The following is a 26,870-nucleotide window of genomic DNA, read 5'->3' on the forward strand; positions in this document are numbered from 1 at the left end:
ACAGCTGCAATTTCAGGAATTTTCTAGAAGGGAAGAGTACTTCTTTCAAAGGGACTGTGCTGCTGAAGAAGAGTTTGACAGCAAGGTCCTAAGCCAGCATCAGCCATAACACCTGAGGAGGTGCGCCCCGGGAGAGACCAGAGGACTTGTGCCGCCTGGTGGCCACCACTTGTCCGTTCTCCCTGGGTCCTCTTTGGGGCCTTCGCCCACTGTCACACAGGCCTTTTCAAGTCAGCTCAGTTAGCATAGCCAAAATGGCCTGACAATTGATTATTCTATGGAAAACGATGGGGAAGCAAGAAGGAAAGACAGGACATCCAAGAAACCAAGAATAAAGCGCTCTTTCCAGAGGCAGATTTCAGAATGTTCTAGAACTCCTCCCCCCTGCAGGGGCTGGAGCAGCTTCTGCTGAAGCTGCCTCCTCATGCACCCTCACATCCTCCTCTGAGTATCACAGCCTCGTACTCTTGGCTGTGCTATAAGCTCCACACAGCGCATCCTCTTCTTAATGAGGCTCCATGTGCCCGTTAGTGCCTTCACTGGCTCAGCTCATATTAATGGGCACCAACTATGTGTCAGGCCTCATGTTGGGAGGTAGGAATGAACAGAGAGACAAAAATCGAAAGATTAATGTAATCTCTAGTTACAAAGATAAAGCATCTGGTAGATGAGATTATTATAAGTGAAGAAAAATCGTTGAGGCCAGGTGCAGTGGCTCAGGCCTGTAATTCCAGCGCCTCAGGAGGCTGAGGTAGGAGGATCTCCAGTTCAAAGCCAGCTTCAGCAACTTAGCAAGGCCCTAAGCAACTCAGTGAGACCCTGGCTCTAAATAAAATACAAAATGGTGCTGGGGATGTGGCTCAATGGTTGAGTGCCTCTGAATTCAATCCCTGGTACCCCTTCCCCCCAAAAAAAGATAGTTGTGGGATCAAAGTGGCAGATAAGAGGGGGGCTTACAGCACTTGTCCCACAAGAAGCCAACGACTCTAATGAAGCCTGGACACTTCAAAGGCAGGCCTAGTTCAAGCCACTTCCTGACCTCCTTATCCTAGGCATGGTATTAATATCCTTCTGTCATTAGTATGATGAGAGTTGTTGTGTGGTTACATGAGCTAATGCTTGCTGCTCGGTTGTCATTCTGTCTACCAAAGTCCTTGGCTCCTTTTGTTAGATCCTGATTGGGTGTTTAGTTGGGGAACACGTACTTTTCCTAGGAGTCAATCAGAATTGGAGACTCACTTAGATTTTGCCCCAAAAGATTGGTCCTATGATGGTTGATGTTTAGCCTGGGGCTCTTCGTGTCTTCGGAGAATGACTTCCCTAGTGCTGGTCTGGAAGGCGGAGGCTGGGATGGGTTTTGGACAAAAGGGAAAGCTGAGACTGCGCATGTGTGGCTGCGGGGTCAGGGTGGGGGAAGGCTTTCAGGACTGGCTGGGGGATCTCTGCTGGGGCTCCTGGCTGGAGTTGGAGGAGCCTCTTCCCTCTCCAGTCTTCCGGGTGAGGTGTGGTCAGGTCTCCTACGAGGTGGGTAAGGATGGGATCTGTGGCTCATCCAGTCCTTCCGTTCCTCTGCAGATCAGCAATGCCATCCTCATCATCTTCGTCAGCTACTTTGGCAGCCGGGTGCACCGTCCACGACTGATCGGCATTGGGGGTCTCCTCCTGGCTGCTGGTGCCTTCGTCCTCACCCTGCCACACTTCCTCTCCGAGCCCTACCAGTACACCTCGGTCAGCGTCGGTGAGTGGCCTCTGACCCCTGCCTCACAGGGAGGAGGAACGGGGGTCTACTGGAGGGGTGGTGGTGGATACCACGGGGGCCATGAAAAGGTTTGCAAATCTTATGTCCAATAAAGAACTTGTATTCAGAGTTTGGAATGAACTAACTCTCAAATTCAACCATCAGAAAACAAATAACCTGGGGTTGTGGCTCAGCAGTAGAGCGCTCCCCTAGCCCTCGCTAGGTTGGATCCTCAGCACCACATAAAAATAAATAAATAAGATAAAGGTATTTTATCCAAACTACAACTAAATGTACATATATTTAGTATATATGTAAAACACAACAAATAACCCAATTTAAAAATGGGCAGAGGGCTTGAACCAGAGTTTTCTTGACTTTAATTGTTTGGTTTCTCCATAATGCACATCTGAAGCTCAGAACACACTGAAGTATGTAGATATAGATTTTTTTTCCCCTAGATACACTGAGTATTTGTTCCAAGCCCTGTTTGTTGAGGATGGAGCATGCAACCCCCACCCCCTTCATATGACTCCTGAGGCTCCATGCCAGAAATGACCCAAACTTCACATGCTTGAGGACACTTGTGAACAGTGCCCATGATAATAATTGGAGGAAATAGGGTCCAAGCACCAATCATAATGAGACATGTCATTTCTTGATATTTAATGGCACTTCCTGACATTTGAACATGTGTCCATCATTCTTTAGATGACATTGCATTTCTACAGTGCATGCGTTTGTTCCCCTGGACACTAGTGAAGAGCAGAGAAAAGGTATAAGTTAAGGATTCACAGATGTCCAGTGACTTCCCCTAAGGACCAATTGGTTAAGAAGAGAGAGAGAGAGAGAGGCTTAGGTCTCTTGACCCTTGAAGAAATGCTCCTTCTGGGATCTGCGCCTCTCCTTGGTGAGATATCCGGGGCAGGATGAGATGGGTAGAGTTTGCATGATTCATAAGCATTGTATTAAATGGTACTAAATTTGCCCAGGAACTGATCCCTTTTTAAAAAGTTATTCTATTTTCATATGAAAAAATTCAAAGCATTGCAAAGTAAATAATGTGACACATATCTATGTATTGACCATCAAGATTTAGTGGTTTTCCTTCAGAACTTAAAAAAAAAATAACTGTATTAAGATTTACTTCACATGGCATATAATTCATCCATTTTAAGTGCCTAATTTAATTAATTTTGATATACTACATTATTTTTTCTAAACTTTGATAAGATGAACATAATATAAAATTTGCTGTCTTAACCATTCAGTGTTGTTAAACACATTCTAAATGTTGTCCAAGCACCACTGAAAATATTTCCAAAATATTTTTGTGGCTCCAAATAAAAATTCTGTATCCATAAGCAATATCTCTCCACTCCCATCCCCAGAGCCTGGTCACCTCTCATCCAGTTGCTGCCTCTATGCATTTGTCAAGTCTAGATATTTCAGGTAAAAGGGGAGTCATACAATACTTATCCTTTGTGCCTATCTTATTTCATTTAGCATCATGTTTTCAAGATTTATCCATGTGGTAGAATAGATCAGATTTATTCCATCATGATTGAGTATATTTTGTTGATGTATGACACATTTTGTTTATGCAGTTATCTGTTGATAGACACTTGGTATTTTTTGGTCGGCTTTTTCACCACTGTGACCAAAAGACCTCACAAGAACAACTTAGAGGAGGACAAGTTTATTTTGGCTCATGGTTTCAGAGGTCTCAGTCCATAGATGGCAGAATTTATTGCTCTGGGCCCAAGGCAGGATTTCATGGCGGAAGGTTGTGGTAGAAGACATGGATCCAGAAAGCAGAGAGAGATCCGCTCACCAGGGACAAAACATAACCCCCAAAAGCACACCCCCAGTGACCTACCTTCTCCAGCCATACCCTCCTGCCTACTGTTATTGCCCAGTTAATCCATCAGTGGATTAATCCACAAAGATTAGGCTATACCTCATAATCTAATTATTCCACCTCTGAAAATTCTTGCACTGTCTCACACATGCACTTTTGGAAGACATCTCATATGTAAACCATAACACTGGGGTTGTCAGACACCTCCTTTTAAAAAGGAAGTTAGCTGTTCCCTTCAGACACCTCCTTTTAAAAAGGAAGTTAGCTGTTCCCTTCCTCCCTCGCCTCTCCCCCATGGCTAGCTGCTGGCCTGTAGCTGGTGTTCTTAAGCCACTGCTGATGTGTGTACCTACTGTTCCCCCTTCTAGTGTCCTACTTCTTTAGACCTGGTTTTCTTCCCTCCTGGCTTATTAGTTACCTTACATTTAAATTTTTTAATAAATTTATTATGCAAGAAAATTGACTTTTTTTGCTGGAGGAAGACTACACGTCTATAAATTTCAACATATTTATAGATTCAAGTAACAATCACCATAGTCAGGGTCCCTCCCTACCAGTTCCATTGCCCTCCCCCCAAAATTCCATTCAGCTATTCCTTTATACTCACTCTCCCCAGACCTATAACCTCTATTCTGCTTCTATCATTTCAGATTTATGGCTTTGAGAATATCATGTAAATGGTATTACACCCAGCATGTAACCTTTGAAATTCATCCCAGTTGATCCATGTATCAACAGTTCCCTCCTTTTTATTCCTGACATACTTTGCATGGATGTTCCTCAGTTTATCCACTCACCTACTGAAAGACACTTGGAGTGTGTCCAGTTTGTAGCCATTATTAACAGAGTTGTTATAAATCTTTGTGTACAGGTTTTTGTAGGACTGTATGTTTATGAGGTGAAACATTGTTTCCTGTGCTGTTTGTTATCCAGATGTCATCTTTGGTGAATTGTTTATTCAAGCCTTCAACCCATTGTTAAATGCGATTTTTTTTTATTGTTGATTTTGAGAGTTTGTTATAAATTATGGCTACTTCTTTACTGGATATGAGATTTGCAGATATTTTCCGTATGTCCTTGGCTTTTCCTTTATATCCTTTTAATAGTATCATTTGTAGAACAAAAGTTTTAAATTTTGATGAAGTCCAATTTATCTTTTTTCTAAATTTTACTTTATGACTTGTGCCTGGGGTGCTGCCTTTAAGAACTCTGCCAACCTCAGGACTCAACATGTTTTCTAAAGGTGTTCCAGTTTTACATTTACATTTAGATCTGTGATCAATTCTCATTTAAATTTTTATAGCATTTCTTTTTTTTAGTTTTCCTTTTAGTGTATGTCAAATTGTATCAACACTATTTGTTGAAAAATCCTCTTTCCTATATAAAAATTTTTTTGGACCATTATCAAAAACAAATTGAGTTGAGCCAGGGACACAGATCAGTAGCAGAGCACTTGCCTCCCATGCACAAAGTCCTGGATTTCATATACAGCAATGCCCCCCAAAAGGATCATATTCATGTGGGTCAGTTTCTGTATTTTCTATTCCACGTTATTGATCCATGTGTCTATCTTCTCCAATATTACAAGGTCTTTCTTACTGATGTTTCATGGTACATCTCCAACTTTGTTATTTTTCAAAATTGTTTTACCTATTTTAATTCATTTGTCTGTCCATATACATTTTAAAATTAGTTCATCTGTACTTAAAAGAAAAATCCTTCTGGAATTTTTATTATAATTCCAGATCAATTTGAGGACAATTAGCATGCTTATTATGTCAGGTCTACTTACCTGTGAACACAATATACTTCACCATTTTTCTTAAATTTAACATTGACCTTGATTTAGCAAACTCCAAAGTTGATCTATTCTTCAAGAGAACAAGATAAGAATCCTAGGATATTTTGATGCCCCTTTCCTCTCCCATATTATGGCTGAATAGCATTTTAGTTCCATCTGCATTTAATCTCCATAGTGGTCATTAGTATTTTTATTATATTGTTACATATAAATAAGTTGAAGTTTATTTATATTTACCCACAAGTTCGCCAGGTTTTTTTTGTTCAGCATTGCTTTTTGTATTTCACCCTTCCTGCTGATTCAATTCCCTTTCTCCTGAGTATGTCCTTTGATGCTTCTTTCAAGTAGGCCCATGAGTGAGAAAAATCTCCTTTTGACTTAAAACGAGCCAATTTTATCTTTGTTCTTGAATTATAGTTTAGCTACAAACTATATAACTGTATATTAAATAAATACAAACTTTTAAATTAATGGTTATTTCTTCTGAGTGCTTTGAAGATAACATACCTACCTGTCTTTTGGCATTTCTTGATGGTGTTGGGACTGCTAATTATCATTCCTTTTTAGGTATGCCATATTTTCTATCTAGTTGTATTTAAGAGTTTTTGTCTTTTCTTTGTTGTTCTGCATGTCTACCATAAGGTATCTGAGTATGGGTTTATTTTTATTCATCTATTTGGAAGTTCATGGTGCTGTTTTTCTGGAGATTAGGCTTGAAGATGAAGGTGTTTGTTTTTTTTTTAATTCTGAAAAATGCTAAGCCAAAAATGCTCCTAATGTCACACCTTTTTTTTTTTTTTCCTGTCCTTTCTTTAAATTCCTTCTACAAATATATGTTGGTCATTTAACTTCTGGCCTTATTGTCCTTTGATCTCTCTTATATACTTTTCAGTGCTTTGTTCACCTGCACTGCATTCTGGGTGATTTCCTTCAAGCAGGTCTTTCTGATTCTTTAGCCTCTCTTTAGCTTTCTTAGTGTCAAGTCTGTCCTTTACATTGTGAATTTAAATAACTCTCTCTATTTGGCTAGTTTCTCAGAGTTCTTATGATGGTTTTGCAAATCTTTCTGCCCTGATTTCATGATTTCTTGGTGTTTTCCTTATGATTTCTATTTTTTCTTTAATGTTTTCAATTATTTTAAATATGTTTATTTTATGGTCATCTTTTTCCAGTTTTGCTACTGGCTCAAGTTTGAGGAATGTTAATCCTCCTGCTGATTAGTGTCTGCTTGCTCTTGTTCATGGCAAACCATCTCTTTGTATGGTCTACAATGTTTGACCATGGAGCCATTTGCAGTGGCATTTTTTTTTCCCCCTCTGAAGAAATTGTTTGTGGCCAGGGTTGGGAAATAGCTCTACAGAGTGGCTCTGTGCCTGTGTGTGCATTTCCTCAGCACCCCAGGAACATTGTGCTTTGGAGTTCATGTTATGTGACTTCGTTAGCTTGGGGGAAATTTGCACTTGTTTTAAGGGAAGTAGGGAGGAGGAAGTAGCCATGGTTTGACGATGAACAGCAGTGAGATGCCCAGTCTGCAAATGCTCATCCTTAGTCCCCTGGAGTGGAGTTAAATGTGTCTGGGGATGAGTGAGCCACTCAGGGATGTGCTGAGGGAATAACTGATTCTGGTTTGCTTAAATACAAAGTTCTTTTAGATGTAAGGCTGGGGTTGTGGCTCAGTGGTAGAGTGCTTGTCTAGCACATGCAAGGCACTGGGTTTGATCCCCAGCACCACATAAAAATAAAAAATAAAAATAAACAAAATAGAGATATTGTGTCCATCTACAACTAACAATATATTTTTTTTTTAAATTCAGATGTATAGAACATGTTCAAGAAATGAATCACTTGCAAGGATAGATGGGATTCCTCTGTGCGTTTTGAGACCTATGCTGGAGGGAGATAGGTGGCTGGAATGGGAAAAGAATGGAGCAGAGGCAGGGATGTCTCATGACAAAAGGTCTGATGCATTCTGATCTTGAAAAAGTCTTTTCTCCACCTCTCCGTAAATCACTAGTGCACTAATCATTTCCCTTAAGAACATTCTGGTCTTGGGTCTATTTGGACTGTTTCAAGGCTGAGTCCTTCTTCCAGTGAGCAGAGAACGACAGAACTGAGCCCATGGCTCTTGCCCCATGAGTACTTCCACCCCCTCCGTCTGGACAAGGAGTTGGAGGCCAGCTCTCGAGGAGAGAGTCAGGACAGGACTTTCCCCAGAGCAAGAAGACAGGGCTAATGAAATTAGCCAAGGAGCCTGGAGCACTGGGGCCAGGCCGAGGGGAGGCTTCCTGCCAGACACCACAAACCCGTAGCCTGCTCAGCCTCACAGACTGGGCTCCCCGCGGCCTAGGCCCAGATCCCAGTGGTCTTTGCTTTGCAGAGCAGCCATGGGAAGATGGTTAGAGAGGGGCCCCTCTCTGTTCCTTGTTAGTGACGGTCAGTTGGTTTGGGTTTAGCTCACCCAAATACCTCCAGCTCAGAAGAAAACATTCTGCCAGTTCAGCCTCAACCTCAGTGGTCTTAGCCAAAATCATCCGAGAGAGGACTGGAAGTGGGTGTGAGAAGGGCCACAGCTTCTCTTGCAGGGTGGCAGGGGGTGTCCACAGGCCAGGAGAGTGGACTGTTGCTCACTGTTGCTCTTTTTGTGCAAATTCTAATTGCAAGAAGGGGGCACATCAGTCTTGCTCGCCAGGGCTGGGGTCAGAGCAACAGCTGGAAATGCTCAGGGCTGGGCTACCTTCAGAGCATCTTCCTGGTTCCAAGTGCTAGGAATGAGCAGGACTCTGGCCCAGAAAGCACATCTGTGGGATCTAGGTGGGGCTGTGCACTGGGTGCCAGCGTGCATCATATGTGCAAATGAAAAATATTCATCAAAATTCCCCTTCGTGGGAAAAGTCTGACATGTGACTCTTACTTCAAATGTATTCTTATGGGAACTTTAGTTTTGAATTGTGTGAGTTCATCAAAAATAAGCACATTTCATTAAAATGCAACACCCTGAACGTTGGTGCGAGTCTGAACTGGCTTCTGGAGCTGGGCTTTGAGATTCCCTGATGGTGTGGCTTTGGGCCACTACCCCGCTTCCTTCTTGCTGAGTCTCACTCAGTCCCTCCCTGTAAGATCCCTTAGGACTGCAAAGTTGCACATCTACGCGCTTCGCCAGTGGCTGGCACAGGCATAATCGTGAATGGGTGGCTCTTGTTCCTGGTGGTGGGGACAATCCATGTGTGCCGTTTGGATAAGTTAGTAACTGCTCAGGATCCCAAATGAGAAAGCTCCCTGCTTCCTGGGAAGAGCTGAGTACAATAGTCCTAGCCCTGGGATTGGGGGCATCTGAAGGGGGCTTCTCTCTGATCCTCTGCTCTGGTCTGGAGGAAGGCCCTTCTCTGGGCATGGTCGCTCCTGCATCCTCATATGTGAAGCCATGGGATTTCTTTGTGCTCTTTTGCTTGATGCCCAGATTCTCAGGTTGGTGCAGTCTGGTGATGTTTGTTGGTAGAGCAAAAACAGGACATTCTAGTCCTCGCTCAGCCACACTCACTTTCCAACTCTCCTTAGAGGAGTTACTTTGCCTTTCTCAGTCTATTTCCTTGCCTGTAAAATGGGAACAATAATATCTTCGCTTTCACTATGATCTGAGAGTAAAATTAAAATGAGCTGGGTGTGGTGGCACACACCTTCATCCCAGTGGCTTGGGAGGCTGAGGCAGGAGGACGGAAAGTTCAAAGCCAACCTCAGCAACTTAATGAGACCCTAAGCAACTTAGCAAGACCCTGTCTCAGAATAAAATATAAGGGCTGAAGATGTGGCTCCATACTTAAGCACCCCTGGGTTCAATCCCTAGTACCAAATAAATATATGAAACGAAGTAACATATGTGAAGTGCCTGGCTCATATTAGCTCTCCAGCACATTTCCATGTGCCAGCCCTTGTGGTATTTGAATTCTGTTCTGCATAAGTAATGGCCCACAGACCTACTATATGTGCTTACCACTGATTTCTTCCCCCTTGGAACAAAGCTGCCCCAGAAAGAAACATGGGAAATGAAGGCTAACTCCGTGTTTTAGGAAAAGAAATTAAAGAAGGGCTGAGCATTGCGGGAATCAAGGAGACCTTTAACTACTAATTGCTAATTTTAAAAAGGCCACGCAGACATTTATGGATGTTTAGATTTTCTAAATGTCAGTGGGGTCCGGAAATGTGCCCTGGCGCCTTTCTGAGAGAGACTGGCTACCCAGCCAAAGCCTCCAAGCCCACTCCTGGAAGGCACAGAAAGGTTTTCATAGGCGGGCAACAAGCCAGCGGAGACCAGTTCTCCCAGGAGATAAGAGAAGGGTCTTCGGAAACCAGCGTCTGGCGGGAGTAGGTGTAACCTGTGAAAGATCCCAAGGCCAAGTCCAGAGGGAAGTCCACCCCCACAGACAATGGATGCTGCAAGCAGGAAGCTTCCTCCCCCTCCCTCCCCCCAGGTGCAGCAGGAAGAGGGAGTGGGGATTGTATTTTTGGAGCAGCCAAGAAAAGAAAAAGAAGAGTCACTTTCTAGTTCTTTATTCATGAAGCTGCCAGTCCCCATGCTGTGGTCACCCATCCCAAGGCTGTCCCTGGGAAGAAGCCTGGTGGGAAGGCCTTGGGGTCCTGAGTGACAATGTCACTTCCTTGGTGAACAGCACACAGCCCCCAGCCCCCAAAGCAGAATCCATTCCCTAAACCTTGTGAGCCATACAGGGTCCTTGAGCTGAGGGAACACGGCTCTGGGAAATTTCAGGGGGTGAAACCCACCTGCAGGGTGAAATGAATATATTAGTAAGTCCCAGAGGAAAGTGCAGGGCACCTCCTAAGTTGGGCAGTGTGAGTGCTTTGCTGGTACACAGGTGTGTGATGAGCGGGGCGTTTCTACAGGTAGGAAGCTGAACGTGGTGGTGATGGTGGTGGTGGGTGGGTGGTGTCCGTGAGATGCCAGGATGGGTGGGCATGCACAGGATGGGCTGGGGAGATGGCTGGGGGTGCGTGGAGGTGAGGCCTATGTGAGGGGGAGCGGGAAGCCGGTCCGCTGCAGGATGAGCAGGTGGGTGGTCAGCGTGGGAGTTGTCCAACCCGACCGGTTGGATCTATTTAACCTGAAATGGAAGAGAAAATAAACAAGAAGGAAAAAAAAAATCACAAGACACATGGGTGTTATTAATTCAGCTGAAAGAAAAATAGCCCTGAACAGATGAGCAGAACAAAACCTAATGAGATTTGATATGGAACATTTTAAAAAAAAAAAAAAATGCATGGTGAAGGAAAGGGTAGAAATAAACGTGGAAAAGTGATAGAAAACAGGAGGCAGCTATGTTGAGCATCAAAGGCGAAAAAGTAAGTCCTCAAGGGCTGGATGGAGACCCGCTCCTCTCCATGGTAGTGAAACAGCAGCCTCTCCACAGCCCAGGGCAGTTGATCTAGTTGACTTTCCCTCACACTCTTTGAATGTCTGTTTTTCTGACAAGTCACAGCCTCTCTCAGCTGGCTTGATCTCCTGGGTCTGAGGCACCGTCCTAGGGGACCCCTGAGCCTCACTCCCTTCCTTTTTTCTGGTCCCCCAGGTGTGTCTACCTGATTTTCTTGCTCAGGAATGAGGCAGGAAGGCAGGCCTGCTTCAGGTCAAGGGTCTTGGAGCCAAGCTACGACCCTCTCCTCCAGCAAGAGTCGCTTCTCAGGGAAGGCTGGTGGGTCTTGTGTCGTGGGCCCAGCTAAGGTAGTGAGAGGATCTCCTTGGGAGCCAGCATCCAGGGTGGAAAGGGGGACAGCTCACTATTCTGGTGCCTTTCCCCTCTTCTTGGCCTGGGGCCCTGGGGGAGAAGAGGTCTCAGCAGGGGAGCACCTGCCTAGACAAGACCTCTGTTTGGATCTGTTTCATGCATGATATGTCTCCAAATACTCTGATTTCAGAAAGATTTTACTGGCTGATGTGTTTAAAGACCACTGAATCAGACCAGGAGTCGACATTTCCGGTAAAGTGCCACCAAGAATGCTGGGTAGTAAATATTTCAGGCTTGCCCACCACGAGGTCTCTGAAACTCCTCAGCAGTGCCTTGGTGGCACGAAAGTTTCCCCTGACCGTAGTGAAACAAATGGTCTAGATGTGTTCCCACAAAACATTTGGGCACAAACAGGCTGGGGACCAAGGTTAGCCCATAGTCATAGTTTGCCAACCACTAGACCAGACAGTTCTCAAGATTAGGCGGGTCCGCTGCAGCTGCCGGGCAGCCAGAGCCAAAACCGAAAGGTGAAGGACCCGCCAGCCTGGATCACAGAGACAAGTTCCCCTTTTCCCCCCAAGTGTGAACTCCTTTTCTTAGGTGTCCCTGAATTCTCTCTCCTAACATACTCCATGGGTTCCGGGTCTGCCTCCTAGAACCATCCAGAACAAGCCCAGCAGCCCACAGCTACAACAGCCATCCTATGGTCCAGAGTTTTTTGTTTATTTGCTTCTTTCTTTCTTTTTGCAGTACCTGTGGCCCTGTGCATGCTTGGCAAGTGTTCTACCACTGAGCTACATCCCCCAGCCCCTTCGATTTTTTTCTTTTGAGACCCCGTCTTGCTAAGTTGCCTAGACTGGCCCTGAACCTGTGATGCTCTTGTCTCAGCCTCCCCAGTCGTCAGGATCACAGGCATGCGCCCCTGCACCCAGCAAGTTGGTGCTGCCTTGGCTTCACTTCCTTCTCTCATCCTTATGGAATGAGGCTTCAGGCCCTTGGGGACCAGGCTGCAGGGAAATGGTGCCCTCAGGGTGGCCTCCCTGGGAAGAAGACAGAGTCCTAATGCAGACTGAAATTAGGAACATGTGATCAAGAGGACCAGGGACTTGTCCCCACAAATGCTTCCAATTGCTGACTAGATGACTTCTTTGAAGTTAAAGTAAGGCTTTGTATTTCACCCCCGCAAGAGTCATACTTTTTGCTTGGAGCCCCCCCCCCCCATTTTTTAGTGGTGCATTATAATTAGACATAATAGTGGGATTCATTATGCCTGATCATACATGCAGATAACATAATTTTCTCAATCTCATTGCCTCGTACCTCCCCTTTCCCTCCCTTCCTTCCTCCCTCCCTCCCGATGATCCCCTTCCTCTACTCTATTGGTCTTCCTTCTATGTTTGTGTGATCTGCCCCCTGTCCACCTTTTTTATTATATATATATTTCTTGGGTCCTTTTTTTTTAAAATTTGTTTGTCCCACCCACTAGCTTCCTCATTAGAGAGAAAACATGTCACTGTTGACTTTCTGAGTCTAGCTTATTTTACTTAGCATGATGTTCTCTGATTCCATCCACTTACCTGCAAATGACACAATTTCATTCTTAATGGTGGAGTTAAACTCTCTTGTGTACACATACCACATTTTCTTTATCCGTTGACAGGCGCCAAGGCTGGTTCCTTAGCTTGACTCTATAAACATAGGTGCGCTATAAACATTTGTATGCCTTCATCACTGTAATGTGCTGATTTTGGTTCTCTGGGGTAAACACCAAGGAGTGGGATAGCTGGCTCACAGGGCCACTCCATACTAGGCGCACTGTGTAAAAGTAGGGCCACTCCATACTAGGTGCACTGTGAGCAGTTCTCCCCTGAGGACTCTGCAGCCACGTGTCCCCATCTTGTCTAGCAGGGATATCATGACAGGCTTTGTCAACAGGCTTCCTTCTGTCAATAAACACCATGTTATGGCTTCCTGCTGGTTTGGGAGCCCCACGAACAGAGGAAATGGGGGTGGGGGGGCGGGGGTATACAAATGGCTTTTGATGAACTCACATTGGCTCTGTAACGGCTTTGTTTTTTTTCTTCAAAGAACTCCTCATCAGCCTCCTGAATAAATCTGTGAACAGCAAGTTCTGCCTCATACTCAATGGGGGCGGGTGCTAATTAAGTGCACATTTCTTTGAATATTAAAATTAAATGGCCCTGAGTTGCCACCCGCCTGCTTAGACAATGCCTTCCTTCCCTGCTCTCCACTGAAGAAGTAACTCAATGATGAGATGAGCCAGGTGCTGCCCAGGGGGTGGGCTTGTGTGCACTGAGCAGCATGCACATGAGCAGCATGTCACCCAGCCTTCTAGGGCAGTATACAACAGGCCCACCTGCTCATGCCCGGTTCATCCATCACTCAGCCTCCTCTGTAAAACTAGGCATTTTCCCAGGGACCCCGCCCCTGCTGCTGGGGCCAGGGTGGCAGTGTGGAAAGGAGAATCCACCCTCAGCCTCGGATCTAAGCAGAGACACTTCTCCTTCCACTCCACTGAGCTCACTCGTTCTCTGCACAGTAGCAAACTCTTCTCAGCACTTGATCTGTGATTTCTCTATTATAATCCATCTGTTGCTGGACACCAGCTCTAATCTTGTCTCTTTTCTAAACCCAGCCCCCAAGTTCCTTTTTTTGTTTTTTTTTACAGGGGTGAGGGGTACCAGGGATTGAACTCAAGGGTATGTGGCCACTGAGCCACATCCCCAGCCTTATTTTGTATTTTATTTAGAGACAGGGTCTCACTGAGTTGCTTAGTGCCTCGCTTTTGCTGAGGCTGGCTTTGAACTCGCAATCCTCCTGCCTCAGTCATGAGCCACTGCACTCAGCAAGTCCCCAAGTTCTTAAAAGCCTGGGTGACACTGTCTGTCTCCAGGCTTCTGCCGTTTCTCTTATCCATCTGAGTTTTTCAACATTACTCATCTTTTTTTTGATGAAAATTGGTATTAAGGTAGGATCACTACATTCAAAGTTATAACATGAATTTTTTAAAATAAAATATGTTGCATTTTTAATTGACACAATGACTGTGCATATTTATAGGGTACAGTGTGACATTTCGGTACATATACACAATGTGTAATGATCAGATCAGGAAAACTGGCATATGTATCTTCTCAGATATTTGCTATTTCTCTATGTTGGGGATACTCAAAATCATAGCTACTAGCTATTTGGAAATATTTAATTAATTGTTGTCAGCCATAATTACCCAACTTTATCATTATCTTTAATTGTCATAAGAATACTTCAAGTATCATTATATCTATTTTGAAGACAACAATACTGAGGTTCAGAAAGGTCCCTGACCCATAAGCAGTAAAACCAAGATTTGAACCCAGTCATCTGGTTTCAAAAGGTAAATTTTTTCCATTACCCCCAGAATGTCCCCCAGGCTATAAACCTTGACCGATTTTTTTTTCTGCTGGTACTGATTATATTCTCCTAGTTTCCCAAGATGAGGCTCAGAATGTCTTTGCTTGTGGAAATTATTTTATAAATGGGGCTTCGTTTAGTTGGAATAGAACACGTTATTACAGGAGGCATTCTGGATTAACTTGTGCACTCTGCTGGGAACCTTTTGATTTGCAAACAATCCAAGTTACAAATGACTTTGAGATATCAAATCATGACAGAGTTCCGGACAGTGTGTTCCAAGCCTACTGGTGGGTGTTGCCAGTTTCAGGAAGAACTGTAGAGTCGCTGAATTTAGGAGGATGAGGAAATAGGTCCTTCAGAGTAGAACATTCTGAAAGAGGGTTCCAGGGGTTGCACCGATAACCCAGGGGCTCAGCATCTTGGCCACAGCTTCCTGAGAACTTTCCAGAGACACCCCTGCCTGTCTCTGTTGCTTTATGCATCTGGGTATGGGCTTGTTAATCTTCCTCCCCATCTTACCCTACTCACCCACAGGCTCCCCAGGCATAGCCATGCCCTTGAGAGAACCATGACTTGAAGGAGGATTCACTGTTGCCCTCTTGGGTCCTGGTAGGATTTTCTCTCTGCTCTGCATAGTGACAGATTGACCAGTCAAAGGAAGCCCACTCAACACCACCTCTTTATGTTGCTTGGTCTTCCTGAGACCCTCTTTCGGCCCCATTCCTGACCTATGTGCAGACACTGTTATTATGCCCCCAACAGCCTCCCAGCCAGCCTCAGCTTGACTAGTTGAGGTTGTAGGAAGGAGCCTGGAACAAGGAAGTGGCCATCCCTTGCTCTGCCCTAAACCTGCCCCATCTCTGTGGGTCCCTCGCTAGGGGAAGCATCCTTTCCTGACACAGTCTCTTGTATTTCCAAACCCATGGAAAGGTCCAGAAATGAGAACTGAAATTCTGCATATTCAAATTGTGGGATGAATCAGAGGGTTGACTCACGTGCCACTGGGGTGGGGCTGGGGGAGCCAGAGGAGGGGAGAGGTCCTGGCCTGTTTCTATTTAGCATTTCACAGTCCTGCGAAAACTGGCAGGGCCAGGCCTCTGCAGTCCTGCAGGAAAAAGAATGTGCTCTAATGAACTAGATTCTTCCAGAACATTGCTTCAGGGGAGATGAGAAACAGACTGACATCCAGCTAATGAAGGCCACTCTAAGATGGAGGTGGGCAGCCTTAGGTGGGCCGATGGACGCTGGAAGAGGGCCTCTGTGGTGGCTGGCATTTCTTTGACCTTACCACTGGATTTGACATGGTGGGAAGGCTGGGATGAGCAGCCCCTGCAGGGTGGGGGATGGGGTGGGGTGGCTACTGCTCTTCAGTAAGTTACTGGGAGATTCTCCAGGTATAGAGTGTGAAAAAGGGTGAGATTGTTGTGTTCCCCTTACATGGGCTCAAGCTCTCAAAGAAAGATGAGAACTTTGCTCCAGGGAGAAGGTGGGAGAATGGACCGCAGAAAGCCAAGCCCCTACCCAGTTCTGTCTGCCAGGGGCCATCTATTGTCAGTGTCCCTAGATGAGAGGCCAACTTCAGACAGGGTCCCACTGTCTGTTCTCCCCATTTCTTCCTGTCCCTGCACTCCCCTATCCTGGTCCTCTTATTTTTAAGGGAAGAACCTAATGGTCGAAGTTCTAGCTGACCCTGAGTTTACTAGGGCCACTGGCTGCAGAGGGTCCCAGGCTTGAGTTCTTGGGATGGCTCGGACATAAGCACCTGTCCCCACACAAAACAGGGACCAAGGAGGAAGGGGGAGGCACGCAGAGGGTCCTGTTAACACAGCTCCTACTGGCTGGCTTGCCCTGCTCCTGGCTCCAAGATGCAAAGTCTCCCCAGCCTGGGGACCACTGGCTGCTACTTCCCTGAGGGCTACTACCCTCTGGGGCTGCATTTCACTGCTGTTTCTTTCCACAAATGTTGGAGCTTGCTCTAGGATAGATTTGGGCCTCATTCAGTGTTGGCAGATCTTGAATCAATATGGAATGCTAGAATAGTGAAGAGGAACTCTGTAGACTTGGATGTAACTGTGGCCAACTGATTAATTTTTTTTTAAACACAGATTTTTTTTTTTAACCAACGCAGCGGCTGACACGTCATCTGACATTTTTAAAGTTAACAATAACAGTTAAACGATCCCTAGAGTGTTTTGCCTCCTGGACAACTTCATTAGGTTAAACTCGATGGGGATTTTTGTGGCCTTGGTGTACCACACAACGTGCCACGTGAAGACTTCATAAGACAGTCAACATTTTTATGATATTTGATGATCGTTAAACATCCCACATGCAATGCTTTCGCCAGTCAAGTCAGCAACAATGTGCTAATAAATGTGAATTTAGTAAAATAATGAGAGTCAGCATAATCACGAACTAGCATTCTTAAAAGGAACACTTAATTCTCTGGCCCCCGTGTTGACCCAGGGGAGTTTCTCATGTCCCCATTCCCCTACAATAGCCTGACCTTGTGCATCTTACAGCCACTGCACGGCCCACCCCTCCCACCTCCCACTAGCACGGGGGAGCTCCCCTCCTTCCATGTGGAGCCTTGAAAACTGGCCTTGATCCCTCCATGTCTTCCCCACACTGTACCTTCAGGATCTTCACCCTTCTGGGGTGTTCCCTAGAATACCCTTCATTCCGGGCATTCCCAGAATGCACCAGCTCTCAGGAGCAGCCACGCCTCACCCTGGCTGTATTTGCCCACCAACCATCATGAACTTCATTCTGAGTCATGGAGTATGCTACGCCCACCTTGAAGCCCCTCTGCGTGCCTCCCCCTTCCTCCTCGGTTCCCCATTTTTCTCAGTTCAGAGGCCCCCCCCCTAGGAATTTTTCACAAACCTGGGTTTGACATCTCTCCCATCTGTTCCTGGGCACTGTGTCTCAGCATATGCCAGGGAGTATTTTTTTTTTTTCCAATTGTGGTGTAATGTACACGACATGAAATGGACAATTTAACCACTTTAAGCATGGAGTTCAGTGGCGTTAAGTACGTTCTCATTGTCAAGCAACTATCACCGTTTTTCCCGGTCTGAACCTCAGAAACACCACCTCTTTGTTCCCTTTGCCCCCCCCCCCCCCGCCCTGGTGACCATTCCACTTTCTGTTGCTATGAATTTGACCACTTTAGATACCTCATATCGATGTAGTCATACCGTGTTGTCTTTTTGCATGTGGCTTATGTCACTTATCCTAGTGTCCTTGTGGCCCACCCATACTGTAGCGTGTGTCAGAATTCTCTTCCTCTTTAGGTTGAATGATATTCCATTGTACAGACCACATTTTGTTTATCCATTCATCCCTCGATGGAAATTTAGGTTATCTCTACATTTTGATTCTCATAAAAAAATGGTGCTATAAAGACGAGAGTACAAATATCTCTTCAAGTCTGCTTTCAGGGATCTTGGGTATATCCAGAAGTTGAGCTACTGGATAGTTTTGGGAGGAACTAGCATTCTGTTTTCCACAGTGGCTGTACCATTTTACATTCCCACCAGTGGTGCACAAGTTTCTGTGCATCCTTGCCCACATTTCTTGCTTTCTGTTTGTTTGTTTGTTTCATAATAGTTATCCTGTCAGATACGAAGTGATCTCATTGTGGTTTGGGTTGCTCAAGCAATTCTGTGATTGTTTTGTTTCCCACATTTTTATTGGTACATTATAATTACCCATAATGGTGGGATTCATTGTTAGATACTGGTTCATGCACCTGATACAACAATATGATTTGGTCAGTATCATTCCCCACCCCCTTGGGCCCTGTCTCTTTCTACTTTACTCATCTGCTGCCTTCTGTTTTCATGAGATCTACCCCCAAACACACATACACACACACACCTTTCTTTTCCTTTTTTCTCTCTCTAGCTTCCAAATATGAAGGAAAACAGGACCCTTACTGAGTTTGGCTTACTTCACTTAACAATGTTCTTCGGATCCATTCATTTTTCTACAAATGACATAATTCCATTTTTCTTTTTGACTGGATAAAAACTCCATTGTGTATGTATACCACATTTTCTTTATCTATTCATCTACTGATGGACACCTAGGCTGGTTCCATATTTTGCCTATAATTGTGATTTGTGCTGCTATAAACATGGATCTGTGCATATTGTAATAGTATTCTGACCAATTCTTTAGGATAAATACTGAGGAGTAGTATAGCTGGGTCATTTGGTGGTTCCATTCCTAGTCTTTTAAGGAACCTCCATACTGATTTCCATGGTGATTGTACTAATTTCCAATCCCATCAACAGTGTTTTTCTCCACATCCTCTCCAGCATTTATTGTTGTCATTCTAACTGGAATGAGATGAAATCTCAGTGTAGTTTTGATTTGCATTTTTCTAATTCCTAAAGATGTTGAACATTTTTTAATATGTGTGTGGTCATTTGTATATTTGTATTTATTCACTTTCCCATTTAGTAATTGGGCTCCTTTTTTTGGGGGGGGGGGTGTTTTTTGAGTTCTTTATAGATTCTGATATTAATCCTCTACCAGAAAAGTAGTTAGCAAAGATTTTTCCCCCATTCTATAGGTTCTTTCTTCACAGTCTTGTTTCCTTGGCTGTGCAGAAGCTCTTTAATTTGATGTCATCCATTTTTTTAACTCTTGGCATTATTTCCTGAACTTTAGCGGTCCTATTGAGAAAGTCATTGCCAGTGCCCAAAAGCTGGAGTGTTGACCCTATGTTTTCTTCTAGGAGTTGCATAGTTTCTGGTCTAATTCTGAGGTCACTTGTCTATTTTTAGTTGATTTTTGTGCAGACTGAGGTTCTAGCCTCATTTTTCTACATATAGATAACCAGTTGTTAAAAAGGGTGTCTTTTCTCCAATGTATGTTATTGGTGATTTGTCAAAGATCAGATGATTGTCTCTATGTGGGCTTGTCTCTGTGTCTTCTATTCTGTACCTTTGATCTATGAATCTGTTTTTTTATGCAGTTTTTGTTACTAAAGCTCCACAGTATAATTTGAAGTCAAGATTTGATGCCTCCAGCATTGCTTTTTTGGCTTAAAATTTCTTTGGCTATTCTGGATCTTTTATTCTTCCAGATGAATTTTAGGACTATTTTTTCTATTTTTTTTTTTTTTTTTTGTATTTCATTTGTATTTTGATGGGGATTTCATTGACTCTGTATATTGCTTTTGGTAATATGGCTATTTTACCAATATTAATTCTGCCTATGAATATGGGAAGTCTTTCCATTTTCTTGTGTTTTCAATTTCTTTCTTCATTATAGAGGTCTTCATCTCCTTGGTTAGGTATTTTTTTTTTTTTTAGGATATTGTAAATAGGATTGTTTTCCTGATTTCTTTCTCAGTAGATTCATTACTGATGTATAGGAAAGCTATTGATCTTTGTTTGTTGATTTTGTAACCCGCTACTTTGCAGAATTTGTTTATTAGCTCTAGGAGTGTTCTGGTGGAGCTTTTTGGATCTTCTAAGCGTAGGATCATATCATCTGCCAACAGTGATAGTTTGATTTTTTTTTTCTTTTCTAATTTTGTCCCATGTTGTTTTTTTAAGATCTGCCTACCATAACAGACTGAAATGTTTTTGTACGAAAAGTGCCTGGGCCTCTCCATCACCTTCATATCTCCCACTCAAGCAGAAGGTCCACCCAGTCACTATTGGCAAAAATAACTGAATGACTGAAAAATGAATGGATCTTGGTCCAGGTGTTTTTTCACTCAGCACTCCCCCTTTATGCCTGCGAAGCAGGCATCATCCATATTGCAGCTGAGGGGACAGGTGCTTGAACCTAGGCACAGTCTTTCTTTCAGTGGCTGAGCTGGGATTCGGACCCAATTCTTTGAACCCCTCTCTCAGTATTATCATTCGTATTAGTCACTTTTTCATCTCTGTTGGCCAAAATACACAACTTAGAGAAGAAAAAGTTTATTTTGAGCTCACAGTTCCAGGGGTTCAGTCCATAATTGGCAGACTCCGGTGCTGTGAGCCTGAGATGAGGCAGGACACCATGGCACAAGGGTGTGGTGGAAAAAACTGCTTAGCTTATGTCAGCTGGAAAGCAGAGAGAGAAAGAGGAGCCAAGGAACTAGATATAATCTCCAAAGGCACACCCCCAGTGACTTGCTGCTTCCAGCCATGCTCCACCTGCACTAGTTATCAACCACCTAGTCCATTCAAATTAGGATTCACTGATTAGGTTATAGCTCTCACAAATCAACCACTTCACCTCCTACAGTAACACAGGAGATTTGGGGGACACCCATAACATTATTTGACCTTAAACTATTCTTGAATACAATTTAGATCTGGTCCTGACACCTCATTAGCCTCTGAGGCAACACGCCACAGAGAGCTATTGTCACACCAAGGGTGGCTCAGCCAAACACACTTTCAATTGACAACAGCCTGAGGTTTTAGGGAACTCTGATTTTGCTCATTTCCTCATATAAAATATACCTGAAAAGTTTTTTGAATATTTGGAAATAAATACTCATTTAAAAACTTGGCAGCAGCCCATTTATTTATAGACCCAAAGTATATATGCTGGCTCTTTAGAATTCATTGATTTGGTCAAAGCTGGTGCAGGAGAGTGAGCAGAGGAGTGTTCACGCCAGCTGATTTGAGTGACATGCAGCTGTGTTGGGCCATTTGGCTACGCTGGGTCAGGTGGGTTTGTGTTAAATACCTGAGCCCTTCCCAGGCCGGGCAGCCTGCTCGGTCCTCAGTCCTGCCTATGCACATTTGGTGTTGAAAAGGGCATAGAAGCCATGGTACTTGCCATTCATTGTAAGGACTAGCACAGCCTGTGATAAGGAATAACCCCTCACCTTGGGCCAGCAGCCTAGGGGTGCCTGTGAGACTGATGCACTGAGGACAGCCCAGGAGTGTGAACCTCCTCTGCCCATCTGGCTCAACAGCAACCTCCCCCCTTCTGCTGTGCTTGGCCTCTCCCTAGAACCTTCTAAGGCCTTTCAAAGTCAAAATTGCTGGCCTATGAAGTCACAGATTCAAGACCAGAACCTACATCCTAGGCTCCTAGTACAGTCCTTCCAACATCTGTTGGCCTTGCTTGCCCACAACCATCAGTTCTTCCCCCTGGGGACTGCCAGCACCATTCCCAGATCTGGGTGTTGGATACCAGTCAGTGTTGGTGGAAGGATTCCTGAGTGGGGTGGGGGTGGATCAGACAGCCCCTGGAGCTCTATCTCAGCAGAAGCACTTTATAATCATGTGCTTCTAGACTAAAGTGACTGTCCTGAGGATGGGAACCTTGCAGCATTGCTGAGCCACCCCAGCCTTCCTTCAGAGGTGCAGATGCAGACACCAGGCCTTCTTACTGACTGGCAATTTCAACTTCATATGCCCAGGCCTCTTTCTGGAACCATAGCCTTCTAGGTCTTAATGGTCCCTCATGCAATCCCTTTATAGAGCTACCTTATGGTCTCTACTCCAAGGGAAACTAAGGCTCAGAGAGGTTTAGAAATTTGCTGAAGATTACCTAGCTACCTAAGTATAATCAATTTCTTAACTCCCTATGCTGTGTATTTATTGTATCTCATTGCCAAATTTCTTCCTGCCAACAGCCAACCCCCTTCTAGGACACCTCTGCCTGAGAGGAAGTAGGTATAAGGTTCCAGGTACTTTCAGAGGTCAAAAACCTCTTATGTTTGAATGTGACCAGGGAATGAGGACTTCTCCCCAAGCCTTTTGCTCCCATCCCTGAAATATGTGTGCTCCGTCTTCAAAGCTACCTTTCAGACTTGGTTTCAGTTTGGACTTTGAGTCAGATACCTGCAGAATCAAATTCCAACTCTGCCCCAAACCAGCCACCTTAGGTAGGTCAAGAACATCTGTGAGCAGGAGACAATGTACATCACAGACTGAGGACAGTGTCTGGCTCAGCCTGTCCAGGGAGGTTTAAAAATCCTGGTGCTGGAACTTGAGTCTCTACAGTAAAGTCTGTACCAGGGGAGAAAGGCTCACCCTCCCCCAGGGAAGAGGAGGTGACAAGTGGGGAGGATGGGTGCAGAAAGTCAGCCCACACCTGTGCAGGCCTAGGGCCAACATCAGGAAGAAGGGCAATGAAAATGACCCAAGAAATGAGGGAGCCATTGTTAAATTTGGAGCATGTTCATTTATGAAAACCTTTTTAAATTTAAAGTGTGTGTGTGTGTGTGTGTGTGTGTGTGCGTGCTTGATTTAAAAATCATCATGTGTTCATTGAAGAAAAATGAGAAAATAAACTGAGGCAGACCAAACAGATGGATTTATCCCATCACATAGAAGAGAGCTCATGGTCTTCCAAAGGTTTTGACTCCATATTCAGGTAGTGCACACAAGTTTTATAAGTTAGGGATCATATTCTTCTTCAAACTACTACTAGTTAGTTTGGGGGCTTAACCAGATATTGTAGTGTCTTTCCAAGTTAATAAGCTATATCCTATCTCTGGGTCTACGAGGCTGTCTATTATTTCATCCTGGAGTTAGACCACTGCTTGAATTCTTCATTGGAAAGTGGGATAATGGGAATGCAATGGAGGAGGAAGGTACAGAGGAACACTATCCGATGTCTGGGGACTGGCATCTTGCCAGGGTGCTCAGTTTCCTGCCCACGGATGGTACAGGGTCTAGATGATCTTGACCAAAACAGAAGGCCTGCTCAGCTTTGCTTTTCCTGGGACTGCCCTCAATGCCCTATCGGAGCCCCCCGGGGTCAGCAATTTTCAAGCAAGTCTCATCTCATATACCAGGGTAGAGACAGGCAGTGGTGGGGCCACGCTGGATGAGGCATATGTGGGAGAGGAGAAGGAGGGAAGACTCCCCCACAGTCCCAGTCACAATATCCGGGACAGCCCTGAGCTGAGGAGAATCCAATAGGGAAGCAGATCTAGTCCGTGGCCCTCACTTATCTTCTCCATGGGACTTTGAAGCCCTCCCAGATCTGGGCTACACCCATTCTGGGAGTGCTGCAAATGAAGACCAAGCTGAATCCCATTAGTGTTATTCAGATCCATGATGTCAGTGATTTCCATTGGCCAGAAGAGGGCAGGAATTAAAGGGGTCTTGTAGAAAGGAGCCCCTCAAAACTCTCAAGGACTTGGGGATACAATATTGATTGCTTAGTATGGGCCCAATTAAGAACAGAGGCATAAACTGGGCTCAATTATACACTCCTGTAATCCCAGGGGCTCTGGAGGCTGATACAGGAGAATTGTGAGTTCAAAACCAGCCTCAGCAATGGCAAGGTGCTAAGCAACTCAGTGAGACCCTGTCTCTGAATAAAATACAAAATAGGGCTGGGGGTGTGGCTCAGTGGTTGAGTGCCCCTGAGTTCAACCCCGGTACCTCCCACACCTCCCAAAAAAGAACAGAGGCATAGAAGCACTGCCTAGCTTGGCCAGATCCACAGTCACAGGAACTACAGTACCCACAGGCCACACGGAGGCCCTCCCACAAGGACCCCAAGTGCAGCCTAGCTCCTTTGGTGCAGCCTCAGCTTCCCCTCCTATGATACAAGAAATTGCACGAGAAGGTCTCACAGTCCCTTTAGCTTACACAGGTCTGTGGTTTGGGGGTTCTGCCTAGGTATGGCAAGGTCACTTAATGTCTTTGGCAGTAGGTCCTCCAGTATGACCTGAAGCTGGGCTCATTAAGGAGTGAAAGCTCTAGAGGTCATGACCCAGGCGGGACACAATCAAGGCTGAAGGGGACCCTGTCTTCTGTGGGACAGAATGACCTCTGTCCTGGTGAAGAGAATGTTGGGGACCCAGATCTGCAGGCCAACAAGCTAGAGCTTTGATCATGGGTTCCCCTTTTCCAGGTGGGTGACCCTTTGGGTACTGACCATGCTCAGCTGTTCATCACCACCCCGGGAGGAAGCATGGACACCTTGAGAAGCAGCTGCCTCTTCCTCCTGGAATGGGCCCCACATTCTACCTTTCTCTCACCTTTGTCTCTAGAGTCCCTTCTGCCAGCTAAACAGAAAGAGTGATTCTTGGGAGCCATGTTCTCTCTGCCAGCACAGCCTCTGGCCCTGGTTTGGTTCTTCCCCAATGTCATGGGAGAAAGGCCAGGATTAGAGGTCAGCTGGTGGATCCAGTTGTGGTGACCAGAGCTTCTCCTTACAGGGAACAGCAGCAGCTTCCAACATGATCTCTGTCAGAAGCACTGGCAGGACCTGCCCCCTACTAAGTGCCAAAGCACCATGCAGGACACTCGGAAGGAGACCAGCAGCATGTGGAGCCTGATGGTGATGGCCCAGCTGCTGGCCGGCATCGGGACGGTGCCCATTCAGCCTTTTGGGATCTCCTATGTGGATGACTTTGCAGAACCCAACAACTCACCCCTGTATATCTGTGAGTCCTGGGCTTGAAGAGGGCTGTGGGGAGGATCAGGCCTGGCTGGAGCACTTGCCAAGGTCCTGGGACTGAAATGAGGTCTGACTTTGGCCAGAACACAGCAAATGAGTGCAGACTATCGATCCTGAATCAACAGCAGCTTTATCACTGTCCAGTCCTCCAGGCATAGTCCAGGCACATGTGTCCTCTGAGCTATCCACTTAGAGACAGGTTGACCTCAAACAAGCACATAGAAAACAGATAGCAAGTGACCCTCTGCATGCCCAGATCCTTCCCTTGGAGCAAGCCACAGTGAGCTCCTGGAGACCCATAACCCAGACCAGACAGACCACACCCACAGGCTCCAGACCCCTCAAGCTCCTGCCAGGGTGACCAGCACTGTCACCTGCAGGGAGCGCCCCCCATCAACACACCCAGGCTGTCATTTTTAAAATGCTAAGACCATTTTCCTTCCAGGACAGCAGGTCTCTGGCAGTTGGTTCTGTGTGTCTTGGCATCTCGAGTGGTCTATCAGTGGGAGATAGTGTGGGCTTGTTAGGTCCAGAGGACAGATGGTGACATCTCAGGTATCCCCCTGGGCTTGGAAGCCTAGGGCTGCCAAACCCTCTGAGCCCCTCTCAAACTCTTTTCCTTTGCTTCCATTTCCAGCCATCTTGTTTGCCATAGCTGTATTTGGACCGGCTTTCGGGTACCTGCTGGGCTCGGTCATGCTGCAGATCTTTGTGGATTACGGCAGGGTTGATACAGGTAAGCATGTGCAGAAGACACCCATCCTCATTACCTGTTCCATGGAGCATCCCATCAGCCTCCCATCAATCAGGGAAGGGAATGAGGCTTCACCTCAGTTGCTCATGGCCACCTCACACTCCACTCCCCCACTCCTGAAGTCCCTCTGACAGCCAGGAGCAGAGCCTGTTCCTGTGCTCACCAGGGCCCCTGCCAGATCTTGTGGGTAACGAGCTGCCAAAGCAAACACACTTTTTGCACTCAAGTAGGAAACCTTGAACCCCACGGCAGGACCCCACCTGTTATCACCTCACCTGCCCATCTTGGTGGTGGCATGAAAAAGACTTCTCGGGTTGTTTGATTTTCAGAAGTTGCTTTATTGCTTAAAAGCAAAATATTTGATAAGAACTCTGTTGAAGGAAAAAAGAAAAATTGCCCAAGATATTCCTATGATAATGACACACATCCAGAAGAACGTGACATGGTGTTTTACCGGTGGGCCCTAGTTTTGTGTCTCATCCTGTTTCCACCTGTTCCTAGCTGAGAGATCTTAGGCAAATAACTCCACCTTGCTGTGCTTCAGTTTATTCATCTGTAAAATTGGGCCAATAATAGTAGTAGAGTTCTTCTAAAGATTAGAGTGAGTCTGATAGATATTAAGAGATCAGCAGATGTGAGCTTGCATTTTAAAAAAAAAAAAATGGTATAGACTAAGTCACGGATATCTTAAATAAGAAAGTAAAGTCCAAAGACATGAACACCAGGACTCAGGAAGCCAGCCTCGGCATGCGTCCAGCCAGGGATTCTTGCCTTTGTGGGCATGCTCTACCCCAATGAGCCTTCTGCAAGACAGGGAAGGGTGGAAGAGAGAGGGGCCAAGTGCTTTCCAAGTTCAAAGGCAAGAGAGCTCCTGCATGAGACAACTGGGGAGGGCTTTCTAGGGAGATGATGTCTGCATGGAGCCATGGTGGGTGGGTGGGACATTTGCACAGTAGTCACGAGAAGGAAGGCCTTCCCAGGTGGATGAAACCCCCCATCAGAGCCAAGAGGGTAGAAAGAGTAGGGAGTGCAAGGTGGGGGGTGGTATGGGAAGTTCCCACTCGCCAAAGGTACTGGGAGGTAGGATCGAGTCAGACCCGCAGGAAGGACACCCCCCTGCAACATCAGTGCCCATTCACCCAGGGCAAGGCCTGTCCATCTCAGAGAGAACTGGG

The 26,870-nt window shown here is 45.5% G+C and overlaps 1 protein-coding gene across 2 annotated transcripts in view; it reads left to right on the plus strand.

The window, feature by feature from the left end:
• The window catches only part of Slco2a1 (solute carrier organic anion transporter family member 2A1), an 84,974-nt gene that overhangs the window by 41,317 nt on the left and 16,787 nt on the right, over window positions 1–26,870 (plus strand). For both annotated transcript variants that reach the window (XM_046431658.1, XM_046431659.2), the window contains exons 4-6: window positions 1,576–1,738; window positions 24,700–24,927; window positions 25,579–25,677. In XM_046431658.1, coding sequence (XP_046287614.1) covers window positions 1,576–1,738; window positions 24,700–24,927; window positions 25,579–25,677 — 490 coding nt within the window. The remainder of the gene's footprint in view (window positions 1–1,575; window positions 1,739–24,699; window positions 24,928–25,578; window positions 25,678–26,870) is intronic.

Source organism: Marmota monax, unplaced genomic scaffold, assembly GCF_021218885.2.
Source record: "Marmota monax isolate L192 unplaced genomic scaffold, Marmota_monax_Labrador192_F-V1.1 WCK01_AAM20220418_F8-fsc00022, whole genome shotgun sequence".
Lineage (NCBI taxonomy): Eukaryota > Metazoa > Chordata > Mammalia > Rodentia > Sciuridae > Marmota > Marmota monax.